This window comes from Electrona antarctica, assembly GCF_951216825.1.
Source record: "Electrona antarctica genome assembly, chromosome: 18".
Taxonomy (NCBI): domain Eukaryota; kingdom Metazoa; phylum Chordata; class Actinopteri; order Myctophiformes; family Myctophidae; genus Electrona; species Electrona antarctica.
The window spans coordinates 22022370-22035970 of NC_136799.1; the positions used below are offsets into that span (position 1 = coordinate 22022370).

The 13601-nt window shown below is 41.6% G+C and overlaps 1 protein-coding gene and 1 long non-coding RNA gene across 7 annotated transcripts in view; one reads left to right on the plus strand and one right to left on the minus strand.

Moving 5' to 3' along the window:
- The window catches only part of dnmt3ab (DNA (cytosine-5-)-methyltransferase 3 alpha b), a 51291-nt gene extending 41727 nt beyond the window's left edge, over nt 1-9564 (minus strand). For all 5 annotated transcript variants that reach the window (XM_079527145.1, XM_079527143.1, XM_079527144.1 and 2 more), the window contains exons 1-2: nt 9398-9564; nt 4320-4430 (exon numbers count right to left, since the gene is read on the minus strand). In XM_079527145.1, coding sequence (XP_079383271.1) covers nt 4320-4430; nt 9398-9478 — 192 coding nt within the window. In that variant the 5' untranslated portion in view covers nt 9479-9564. The remainder of the gene's footprint in view (nt 1-4319; nt 4431-9397) is intronic.
- LOC306941607 overlaps nt 1-13601 on the plus strand; it is a 99473-nt gene that overhangs the window by 27341 nt on the left and 58531 nt on the right. The window lies entirely within an intron of this gene.

Here is a 13601-nt window from a genome sequence, read left to right on the forward strand (position 1 = left end):
AATAACTACATTTGTTCCATTGGAACAGTCGGACATACACAGTTTCTACCCGAAAGCAACGATATGCAACTATCTCATATAGTGCACAGCTGTGTCTGGGGATAATCAAAAACTGTGCCTTGACTTTACACGTATTAGTCAATGAATTGAGGAATTTCCCACCTTGCTCCATTTATAGGAAGCCATAAACTTCAAAGCTGTGTATATAGCTCTGCGGTACGCCAATTAAGAGAGGCAAATAAAGGATAACGTACGAGTTCTAATCTGTACAGTATACAGACTAGAGTACAGTACGGAGCTTCCTGTAACCGTGTAGTTTCTATGTTACAGCAAGACACAAATATGAAAAGAATGCTGGCTATTTGACAGGAGGGTCCCCACCCCCCCCTTAGGTCTGTTTAGTTTGGAACGCCCAGGAAACTATGGTTAATTCTATGAAGAGCATTTACCCAACTCCGAGAGACATTACTATTACTCAAAAGAAAAAGGTATTTTAAATGAGAAAGACAGAGATTCATCACTTGCACAACCCTTTCACCTTGATCTCCAAATGTACTCTTTGTCTTTTGGGTCGACTTAGAAAAGATCAATTCTCTTTTAAGTGTAGGAAATTTGAGATGGGGTAATAATGGGGGGGTGGAGGGAGGGAATGGGGTGTTTTGATAGGGCGTCTCTGTTCCTGCCCTAAAAATAGCTGTGAAAAAAGAACAGAAAAAACAGTTTCCCAGACAATCCCACTGGGTCAGTGAAAGCAGAAAGTGGAGCATGTCTTGCAAGATCAGATCACGCTGTCGACAGTAGCACTAGAGCCTTCATCTCCTGTCGACAGGTAGAGTGCTTACATCTAAATCCCCGTAATTCAGACGGACGACAAAGACTTCTGTCTTCAGACCGAGGATGTTCAGCAAACGGGAGTGATAGAAACAAAATCTACCAAGGTCTAAAATCTACATCTAGAAAATGTATGTCATATAGCACTTGCTCTCTGTAAAATCGGTGCTGTGGCAGTTACAAAGGACAAAACCACTAATGATGCAGCATTCCTGAGAAAGGGGGAAGAAAAGGTCTTGGAACGTCAAAAATGTAGATGTACGATGTACAGTAAGTAATGGTATATCATATACCTTTAAAGAGTATTATACTTAAGTAATGCACTGTGAAACAATATTGAAATAAACCAATCAGAAGAACTTCAAACACCAATGTGGCTGTCTATCCCATAAAACTTCAAATTTCACTAGATTAGTAAATGGTAAATGGTGCATTTATATAGCGCCTTTATCCAAGGCACTTTACATAGATTGTGCATTACATTCACACACACATTCATACACTAATGTTGGAGGAAAGGCACCAACCAGCACATCAGGAGCAATTAGGGGTTCAGTGTCTTGCTCAAGGACACTTCGACACTAACTCTGGGGAGCCCGGGTTCGAACTGGCAACTCTACCCCTGAGCCACCATGATGAGTTTGACTCATCTATTGTTTTTAAATGTGAAGCACCATGAGTTGCGGAGAACGGTATTTTGCTCCCCTGTATGCCTCTTGCCTAGTGTGTATTGTGGAAGTGACAAAACTGATTCTGATTTAGCTTAGCAGTTTCCGAGATTAGGTGTGCACAGGACAGGAGGCAAGCACAGACACACAGACAGGGTGTCCTAGCGAAGATGCAACCACACAAAAATAACAATCACACCAAGCCACATAAACATAGTCCTCCCCACCACACACACACACACACACACACACACACACACACACACACACACACACACACACACACACACACACACACACACACCACCCCCAATGCCTGTCAGGAACAGTCTGTGTTATGTAATACATTTAGTGACACACTGATCCACATGTGGCCCTCTGCCAGATGTTAGAGTTCACAGCCAGTCAATCAGGCAGCACAGACAATTAGACAGAGGTCAGGTCAAAACACAATCCAGCCACAGTTCATCACTGCTTTGTCATACTGTAACTATGAATGAGACCAGAACTATAGTAGTCATTTGTTATTAACATAATTAATTACAAATATTAATTACAAAATTAATTGATTACTTCATTGCTCAATGATTCATTTATTTAATTCCCTATTTTCAAATAATAACTAATAGCTAATAAATGTGTCAAATGTCAAGAATAAATTAGGCTGATTTGAAAGATGTTAGGTGGCATTTCTTCCTCAGCCTAGTGGGAATATGCGTGCAGTTTCACTGCAATCAGGCACTGCGTTGATGATTTGTGGAATTTTGTAAAAAACAGGCCACTCCTGAACACTTTGGAAGCCAATCTTAGCCAATCAGGATGGAAAATGAGAAATCAAACAAACTTGTCTTGATCACATGACTATCGAGATCATGTGTACCGATTTGCGTGAAATTTGGATCAAATCTGAAGGAGTAATATAAAAGAATGTGTGAAACGTAGAACTCCTGCGAGTATGAGAAATCTGAAGGACGCTTTTCGTTTAATGGCTATAGAGAGACTTTGTACCAATTTGCGTGACAAAATCTGTAGGTGTCAAAAGATGTACTGTCAAATTAGTGTGTGTGTGTGTGTGTGTGTGTGTGTGTGTGTATATATATATAGTATACACCAGCATAAAGTTGGTTGTAACATCATGTTTACAGATCACGTTTACCAACAACGTATGCTATTAGTGAATTGCCTTGCTGTGTTTAGATAAAGTGCTTAGCATAGCAATAAAATTCCAAATAATAGCCATTTGAGATGTGTGTGCATTTTACAAGGAAATGTGTCAAATGTCAAGAATATTTTTTTCGGGCAGCTTTACTGCTAGATAAAAGTCCCATTAAATCACCTACAGTACCAGTCTCCAGCATTTATGCATGTGGTAACTCTGCCCTACCTCTGTCACACTTAACTGCTGTGAAAACTCCCAGAGGTGTGCAATGATGCCCATATTGCAAGCATCGGGGGTTATTTATCTAGTTGTGGACACTCTTCAGTAATCAGTGGCTTTAAGTATAAGACAGACACTCATCATCATAATTTTTCGACCACGGTCGAGATCGTGTATTTCACAATAACACGCCAGACTTCCCGGTCCTTCATTGCCATCCCCAGTTCCTGCTTACTGATGCCTGTGTCCCTAGTGATGACATCAGGGAACGACAGTTTTCTACCTCTGGTCTGCTTTGAGGCAGGACTCCAGAGAAGAAGGGAAGATATAACCTCATTGTCAGCTCTGTAGCAGTGGCCGGCAAACTGTGTTCTTCTGGATCGGACTAGTGAAGAAACACGGGGAAGGTTGCCGTATATTAGATTAGTCGATGGGTGGCTCTTCCAAGATTTTGCGCTCTCATTAGAAGGCGGGTGTAAGTGCCATCCAACCGTTTCTCTAGTTTCTTTGAAAGTGTCCATGTCTCGGAGCCATAGAGTAGAATCGGCTCAACGGTCGTCCTACATATTTTTAACATCTTACTAAGCTGGGATGACCAGATCTTATGCATGTCATTGCAGGCTGACCAGGCCATACCCTTCCTAGTTTGAAAGGGTTAGCTAGGGTTAGCTGACACTCAGTAGAATGAACCTTAGTTGATTTATGAGCGTGGTCTTTTTAGGTGCATGTGTCAGGTGATACTGGTATAGCAAGTAGTAGGACTAGGAAACTCGCAAGGAATGAGGTGTCTTATGTGAGATATAATTCCATTGTATTCTAAAGGGGGAACTGCAGCCGTAGTAGAACCTCCCATATTGCATACTGTACCAACTGTAGATCAGATCTGGAAATTACATAATAAGCCATGCAGTGATTATTCACATTACTGCACAAGTTCAATGCTTTATTAAGGGACATTTAAGGTGATTTGGGTGATTTGGAAAACCCTCCGGTCCGCCCGGTAACAAGACAGTGGGGGGACACGCGGCAGGCCAACAGCACGCACACCAAGGCCCGCCCCTGCTCGATCACGATTGCCGGAAGGCCCCTCTCTATCCTGATTGGATGAAGGCTGGGCCACCTTGCCAAAAACGAAACCTAAGGTTTTTTGACCCCAGGGGTTAACTAGGGACAGGGAGGAACTCCTTATATGGTGAGCAAACTCTATAGTATGGAGGATTATCACAACAAAACAAAAAAAGAAGGGATATTTGAATTAAGTGAAATCACTGAATATACCTTTAAGGGACATTTTGGTCTTGAAAAAGTTATTTCTTTTGTTAACTGTAATATGAGCAGTCAGCAAAACGGCAGGCAGACGGGCTCCATAGTAGAATAACTGTCAGCAAACTACAGTACAGGCGATAGCAGGATTCTTGTTACATAAAGTCACTGGTACTTACTGGGAACTGCTTGCGTTTTCTTCCAAGCTTGCCAGTTTTATAAGAGGCATTACATTTGGCCGGCTTCTCCTTTGTCATTAGATCCTTGTCCAGTATTGTGTATTGTTCACCCTGTGAACCAAAAAGAGCCAGCATTAGACTGAGACACACTTCAATAGCTGAGGTAATTATGCAGTACAGTAAGTAAAGTATGACATATCAGTATTACAGTACAGGTCTGATGGGGTGGGATCGTCAATGCAAGGGGCTGAGTGGCTGCTTGAACCCAACTAAAGATGTGCCACCTTCAGATTGCATTTGTTGTACACTCACCAATCCACCTACGCACACACAAACACTCAAACAGTCAGGGGAACTACAACAGGGCTCTTGAGCCCCTTTTGGGGCTCAGTGGACAATGAGATGGCTAGCAAATTGAATGACACACTCTTGAGGCAGGCTGAAGTGAAAGCTCTGCAGACGCGAGCTGACCTTACACAGAGGATCCCCTTCTTGACACCGTTACAAAGACGTCTGCTACACCCCCCCCCCCCTCCCCCAGCCCCCTACACTGCAATTTTCTCTTTGATTAATAAAACTGTCTTCCCACCAACTGAACAAAGCCCATGTCCACCCAAACAAAGCACCTGCTAGGGTTGATGGGAGAAAAGATGATACTAATGTATATGTTCCAGCGTTTCAGTATTCACTGAATAGGACCACCAGCAACACCACGCCTGAATGTAAATGAGATTGCAATCCCCGTACAGAGGGGGGATGCCCTCAATAATAACACAATCTCTTTACTGACAGTTATTCTACTGTGCAATATGGAGTCTGCCTGCTGGTTTGCTGACTGCTGTAGGGGTCCGTCAACATTTGAATTATGTTTAATGTAAAAATGTCTGTGCTATTTACTGTACAATTCTAAAACGTTAATGTATTATCATATTATAAATGACAAGTTATTAGCTCATACGCTGAGCATATTAAGCAATTTCAAGATGTCCTGCCCTGATGAAGACTCGCTTGAGTCGAAATATGTTGGCGTTTTAATCTTTATTAAAGAAGGTTCCAGAGGAGAGGGCCTCTCCTCTATTTGAAGTTTTTGGAGTGATCGGATCGCTCCTTTTTCATGAATTTCAAGATGTCTGTTTGGGTTCAGATTACTTTATTAGCATTTACGATCAATAATTTATATACTGTAATAACTAAATTTATAGTAACTTAGAAACAATAACGAATGCAAGTAACTTGGTTGCCCGGTTGCAGCCCTACTGCTGTTCAGGCAAAAAAGACAAATGGCATATTTGTGTTTTGATATATTACGAAAATCCTTGTGTAGCCACAGATTCCCAAACTCTATACTAAGGGCTAAAAGGGGAAATTAAGTCAATAAAAATAGCTAGGAATTTCAAAGGTCAGGCTGTTATGTCCTGAAAGTGCCTGCTGGGGAATGGAGAAAATACAACCATCCTCAACATTCCATAATGACAAACTGCCTTCTGTTGGGACAGGAGTATTCGGAGCTGTGACTATTGAGTTGTGGCTTTATAGCGAGTCAGCGATCGAGTTATACTCTCAAAAAGGTATTGTTTACACCCACTACTATATTAAGTTAGTCACTCTCCCATTCTAGAATTAGAAAATGGGATTAACTACAAAAAGACAAACAAATACACATCAGTCTTAAATCGAATTAACATAATCTGGCGCTAAAAGAAAAAGTTTTTATATTCACATTGACAATTGATTACACTATTTCTTGACACTCTGAACAGACTACACCAGTGGTTACCAAACGGTGAGGCACACTGGTGTGGCGCGAGACAACGTCCAGGCGTACCTTGTGATTTTGTGAAAACCACATATTATAGCAAGTTATGAATTATTTAATAATTGACGATATCAGAACTCATTTCCAAATTCCTAAATATATCGTTTTTTGCTTTTTACCCCTTTTTTATACACAGGTTTAATGTTTGTCTTTAGTTCAAAGTTTGTTTAGTAAACGCATTGACAATAAAGGGAAAGTTTACATCATAATGTCTCGTTTACGTCATATTGTATCTTTATTGGCGTTTAATGTTTGTGTTGGCACAGTTTGTTTTACATCACCATTACATCACCTAATCAACATGAGTTAAGACTTTAATATACAGTATTAGCGCCCCTCACTTCACAGAGGTGTGATTTTACTCCTCAATTTCGTCGGTATGCGATATTCCTCCCCACATACATTTCTGTGTGATGTCACTGCTGTTGTATCCTACTGGCTCACCTGCCAGTGTGGAGCCACCACATAGAGCTTTCGTCCTACTCGCCCGCCCAACACTCCCCGCTGACAGGTGCCACTCCAGCCCGTATTTGTACATGCAGTGACAATATCAACAAAGCCAAGCGTCTAAACGCTTGAATCCACCACGGTGCAACCACTTTCAACCTGGCATTCCTATTTTGGGTATGTCATTCTCATTATAGGCGAAAACTGTACGTTATTTAATTCTAAATAGCAAATCTACAAGCTCTAAATCCATCATATCATGAAGCATTTATTAGCTTGTAGATCTTCTCATTTCACAGTGAATAAAGGTGTGCCTTAAGATGTTTTACTTGCCCATTGGTGTGCACAAAACAACCACTGGACTATAGGCCTACAGCACACTATTGAGAGACCCTCACACACGCACGCACGCACGCACGCACGCACGCACGCACGCACGCACGCACGCACGCACGCACGCACGCACGCACGCACAGAGGAAACACTACTACTACAGTATTTCCCACATGGATTCATCTAAAATGTATTTCTTTTAAGCAGCCTGTAAAACAAATTGTTGTTGCCTGGAATGAACTCCATAATGCCGTCAATATCATTGCACTATTTTAGTCTAGGCGGACGGTTATTTAAGGCAATGTCTGTTGCTAGGCAACAGGACCAGGGGCAGTGCCGCGTAGCATAGTAGCGGAAGAGGACAGATCACCCCCCCCGCTCCCCAACCCCCCACCAGTAAAAAAGCAGAGCATAGAGCCATTCCGCCTTGCACAGACACAACCTACATCAAGCCAACGCCCACGTCATCAACCACCGTTACCAAGACCAGGCGTCACCTACAGTATGGAACTGTGCATTATATGGTCTCACCTCACACAGGCAGGCAGAGATGCTGCCAATTGGAGACCGTCTAAGACCGTCACTTTTCAGAAAATGACGTTTGATGATGATGATGACGTCACAGAGGGCGGACTAGTAGACTAATAGCGGACTAATTGACTAATGCTACACACATAGTCAGGTGTTGGAGCAGTTAGCACTGCTCAAAAATAACCTGTGTTCTGTAGTTATTATTTAGTCACAAGCTCTTGTGAATGTGTTTCATTGGTTCAACATTTATAAAACCCACTGAAACACTTTGGTACTTTCACATTTTTGAGGGCCCTACTATATTCAGCTATAGTGTAGATATTCGTCTTACACAATCATTAAATTCCCATTGACAATGAATGGAGAATTTACCTCATATGTGTACGAGCAAATCGGCTATTTTTGCCCTACACAAAGATTAAATTCCCATTGACAATGAATGGATGATGTATGTATAAGAGCGCCCCTCACTTCACACGGGTGTGATTTTGTTTTCAAGAATAGTAACGCTTTGTGAGCTTGTAGATCGGTTATTTACACTCTTGTATGGTAAAGTAGTATAGGGCATTAATTGATTTATGATGAATACGTAAAAGGTTGAAATATGGAGATTTCTGCCCGACAGCGACAAAATGTAACGGTAACATTGATTAGGATTACGGAAACTGTATTACAGGCCAGCATGCATGCACCAAGGTGAGTAGAGAGTAGATTCCTAAGTTCAATAAAAGGACAGAGGGATCAATGCTACCAAGTCTTCTCCTGTGGGTCTGTGGGTTGCATGGAATCAATAAGGCATGAAATTAATGAATGAACTGATTGCTGAAGTGATCATCAGTCCATTCATAAAATTGGTGACCGGGGAATATGGGCATATTGATGTGGAGTGGTTGAGTGTCACTGGACCCAGATAAGTTGTTTTGTTATCAGATACACCTAAACTATAGTCTGTGAAAGTGCAGTATGGCACAAATGCTGTCACCACCCCCCTAACCCCTTGTCCCCACCCCACAGCACACTACCACCCCCCTAACCCCTTGTCCCCACCCCACAGCACACTACCATCAACTAAGGTAGGCCTATAGAGCGTTGCAGTCCCGCCTCATACCGCCTTGTTGTCATGAGTTGTCACGACTCGAGTTGGCTTTGTCCGCGGCGTAACTGTCTTTAAATAAATACTTTTTGAAATGTCTATGGGAAAATGCATTGGGAATCATTTCCTGGGCCTGGCGTCGTCATGAAAGAGGGTGGGACTGCGACGCTCTATAGTAGGCCTATATATTATAATATATATTTGTCCCAAAACTCCCGGAGACATTTTGTAAGGCATATTAATGCTTAATGTATTGTCCATCGTACAGCTGTGTTGCACGCCGGACATTGTAGATCTATTTGTAGACCCGCGCGAGACACTGTCAAAGTATAAATAAGACTTTACAAAGTATAAATAAGGCTTTAGTGATGACCCCATTTACCACTAACACTGTAGCTTCCATTCATCAAAGCTTTGGAACAGAATAGACCTCCCCACCTTCGTTTTGGAGTGTGCAGTTCCTCTCACTAACTACACTTGCAGGTTGGGCAAAATAAACGTATACTCAAATACTTTACATCAGTGGTTCCCGACCTTTTCTGGATCAGGGCCCATGCAGGGATCATATTGTAATGATGAATCAATCATGTTCTATGGCTTGGATCAATGGAAATAACGCAGTATACTTTAAGTTACTATTTACTGTATCTGTATCACACTGAAAAGGTTCAAGGTTTAAAAAACATATATACCATGACTTTTGTTTTTACATTCATTGTTTTATATCAATGTTATATTATCAAATCTCAGTGTTTTGCCAATTATTTGGGGGCCCACTTGCAATATCCTCGCCACCCACTGGTGGGCTCCGATCCACAGGTTGGGAATTTCTACTACATGGCCATTTTGTTCTCTTACCATTCTGTGTCCAGGTGAATCGCTGTACTCTGCATTTTTAAATGCGGTGGTTGGCATGTTGGTACCAATGTTGGACGGCATTGTAAAGGAATCTTACGGTCAATGGAATCTTCTGGTGGAAATTTAACTCAACAAAAGAACAAAACAAAAGAACTGATGATCCTTCTTGCTGCTCTCCTGTAAAATGAAAAACAGACTTGATTAGCACTACAGTATATGGTGAATAATCTGACAACCAGCATGTTAATAAGTGAGGTATTACAGATATTCTAAAAGGTTTAGTATTACATTACTGTCTGCCTGGGATGCTTTAAGCCGGAGTAGTCTACATGCCATGGAATGTGTAGTATTGCAATGATTGGCTTTCAGTAACAAGCCTACCGCCTACGTGTTTTGAAACATTAAAAAAAAAATCTATAACCATGAATAGGCTAGTGTACTGCATATTTTTCCAAAAAGATCTAATAGCAGCCAAAACGTGCATATAATATTTGAAAATGTGCTTGGTCTATACTACTGCGGGTCTTAGGGTGCTATAGAATACTATATGGCTACTATAGCATGGGGCCTATAGGCCACTTTTCACACCACATGGATTCAGATACTGTACACTATGACGGCAAGAAATGGCACTGTTGCGTTGACCAAGCTGGTGACAGGGCATATACAAACACAATTTGGATGGCAATATTATACTGTATTAGATTTTTTTCCGGTGATATACCGTTAATTGTTAAACCGCACCATTTTTCATAACTCGCCAGCCAGGTTTAACTGAAGTGTAACGCACTTTGGTAGGAGCCCATGTATACGCACAATACAGTAATGTAAACCATATTTCGCAAACCAAGTCTGTATTTAATTTCCTTTAAAAGCTACACCAGGATTATTGCAATTGGTTTTGATGTATTCATAGGACCAGGCGATTGGAATGTTCTAATCCCTGGACGTTATTGCAGGTCATAGGCTATATATATATATATATATATATATATATATATATATATAGAGAGAGAGAGAGAGAGAGAGAGAGAGAGAGATGGATATATAGAGATGGATATATAGAGATGGATTAGATAGATAGATTTTATATATATATATATATATATATATATATATATATATATATGAGAGAAAGAGATAGATAGATAGATATAGGCCACACAGGCATTGTAGTATAGTGTTCATGCATATTTTCATGCACATCAGGTCGCTTTAACGACTGCGATCAAATTACGGTAATCACCTGAATCACATATTATTCGATACGTTACTATGCATTAAAAATGTCAAAGTTTCAGATGTCTTAATTCGCAGGGGTAAAGTCTACATAAATGACCCCAAGGGATTATACCTCTTTTACAGGCCACAGCCACTTGAGGATAAAACCCCGTTATATTCATGATGAGAGGCGCGGGTTATTATCCGAACCAGCAATTCTGTCCCCTGCTGTAAATTCTCTCATCAAGTTCAAGTGCACATCGGCCAGCGTCTATCGGCACATCTGCAAAAAAAAAAAAAAAAGCAACCATAACCTAAATCGCTGTCTATTTCCTCTTCCACCGCGAGCGTCTTCCGCTCTCAGAGAGAGGCTCTTTCACATTTTGTTCCGATAGAGGTTACGCTCGCTCAACGGCTAGTAGTAGTGCCGGGTTACGGTTCTAAACGAGTGAGTCACAGTGTTCAATCGTTACCCGTTTTTTTTGCCAAGTCCCATGCAGGCCTGACCCTTTTTTGTCTCGCTTTGCTGCCGGAGCCTCCTTTCCTCTTGTCTCCCCGACCCGTCCTCCGCTCCACCGCCTCCCCAGCCGGCCAACACTCCTCCAGATGCTCCGCTCCTCACTGCAGGGGCCCGAGGACTGTCTGCTACAGAGCTTCCACCAGGTCCTAAAGGCAGCCGTTCGAGTTAAGAGCCTGATAGTGATAATAATATTATACAGTATTGTGTTATTACATAATACATTGGAGAGCCTTTATTTTTTGTACTTGGATCGCTATTTGGATTGTCTCACACAGAATAGGTTTAAACTTTACTTCTTAATAATAGGCAAAATTGTTTAAAGCCCATATTGTTGAAATTCCTGGAGGTCCAAAATGATGCTGTTGCATGGCCGTTTCTTATTTCTTTCTTCAGGCTAGGTCCTAGGACGGTCTGTCTGTCATGTGTATATGATCTGATCAAGCATCTTCAGTGATAGTAGCCTAATGTAGAAAGGGTTATATGTATGGAGTTCTTAGCCTGGCTAATAAGCCAGACTAATATCACACAACACTGTCGCAGGCAATTTTTTTTTGCCAACGGCTGATTCGGTCTGGTTTATTAACCAGGCTATGGAGTTCTACCTGTGTATAATATGCCTGCCAGGCATATTCCCTATTGCCTGTAAAATGTGTAAAACATAGGCTGTAATTTCAAAACCCCTACATGTCAAAGGTCATTAAAACGTGACCACACTAGTACTACAGTTGTTGTACTTGTTAGCCCATGGGTTCCCAAAGTGGGGTCCGGGGACCCCTAGGGGTACTTAAGAGCTCAATTAGAGATAGTTAGGAACCAAATGGACCCTTATGGGTCTGTAACTCAAAGATAAATTAACAGTGGTTTTACAATATAAATTGGGGTACCAGAGATAGAAATGCCATTAAATCGGGGATCCGTAGACTAATGCGTGTGAAACTGGGGGTCCATGAAATGAACGAATCACTGCTAGAGCCGTAAAAATCCTCCCTTATCGGGGTCACTGGCATATGTTTTCAAATGGGGGGTCCGTGGCCTAATACATGTTGATTTGGGGGTCCTTGACATGAAAAAGTTTGGGAACCACTGTGTTAGCCTACATGGTACGGTTGGTACCATGAGGTACCATGTGTCACCAATAATGTCAACGAAGTCCACACTCACAGAGGGAGTTCAACAAACCACGTGCAACCCAGATTCGGCTCAAACAAGGGATTAAATTAATTTTGCTCCTATGCCACTAAAATGTGGAACGCCCTACCAACAGCCATTAAGACACCTGTGAATCCCTTGACTTCTTCAAAACTTTTAAGAGCACCTACGGACGGCTGCAATTCAAAACTGGCCCCTGTAAATTAAGTCTGAGCTCTGAGCCCCCCACCCACCCCTTTCTTCCCATACTGTAGGCCTACATGTTTTTCCCTTTTTTACTTTCTTTAGCCTATTATATGATTTCCTATTTTTTATAGAAGTGTATATTTGTAGGCAGCTACGTCTTTATGTTCTGATGAATTGAAAACGGTGGACCCTGTTAACACGTGTAATGCTTAATCACGGATCATCCACAAAGTAACAGTTTTTGTATTGACTTGTGCTTTTGTTTGAAATGTACCCATTCTGCATACTGTGGAAAAAAAGTAAATCAATCAATCAAAAAACACGTATTCCGTACATGACCACTAGGCGGCGACATGATTCCGTTTGCGTTTTAGGTCAGGCAGGTTGAGTAGTGCCCATGCAGCTGCCCACCTCCATGGCCAAACCCCGAGCCGAGGTCATTTCAATGTGAGGCTTGACAAGGGACTTTGCAGGGAGGCAACAAGTATGTCAACTTGTATTGTATGTAATAATGTTCTGCCATCTGCCTTATAGGCACATTGTGACTGGCTGTTTTCCTTTTGTCTGACTGCACTGACAGTGTTTATGTCCTTCTGTTTATGTGGAAGAAAATTGTGTGCGTGCGTGCGTGCGTGTGTGTGCGTGTGTGTGTGAGAGAGAGACCGTGATTAATTACAATATTTATGTCAAGCACCATTTTACAATGTGACTAGGGACTAGGGTTACCATGCAGATCAAACTGTTCTTTTGAGGGGCTGAATTATTGCTTGTGTGGGACAGGCTTAGCAATTTATTACTTAAGTTGCTATTAAAAGTCTTGATGTCATATTCGACCATAGGCCTAATATTGCCTCATTTTGTTTTGTTTGTTTTAAATGCTAATTTTGGTCATGGGTGGTATGGCTTGGTGCTGTAGCCCAGGGGATATTTCTCATGTTATTTTAGCAGGCTTAAAAACACATATTGGAGGAAAAGAGACTATGAGAGTTAACAGAAATCCAACTAATAGGGGACTATAACTATTAGGGCATTTGAACACTGATGCCTGCCAGTCACAATGTGGGACAGGGTCTCAATTTGTGGGATGCCTGCCATCTGGTCATCCTAAGTGTGATTCTCTGAAAGAGG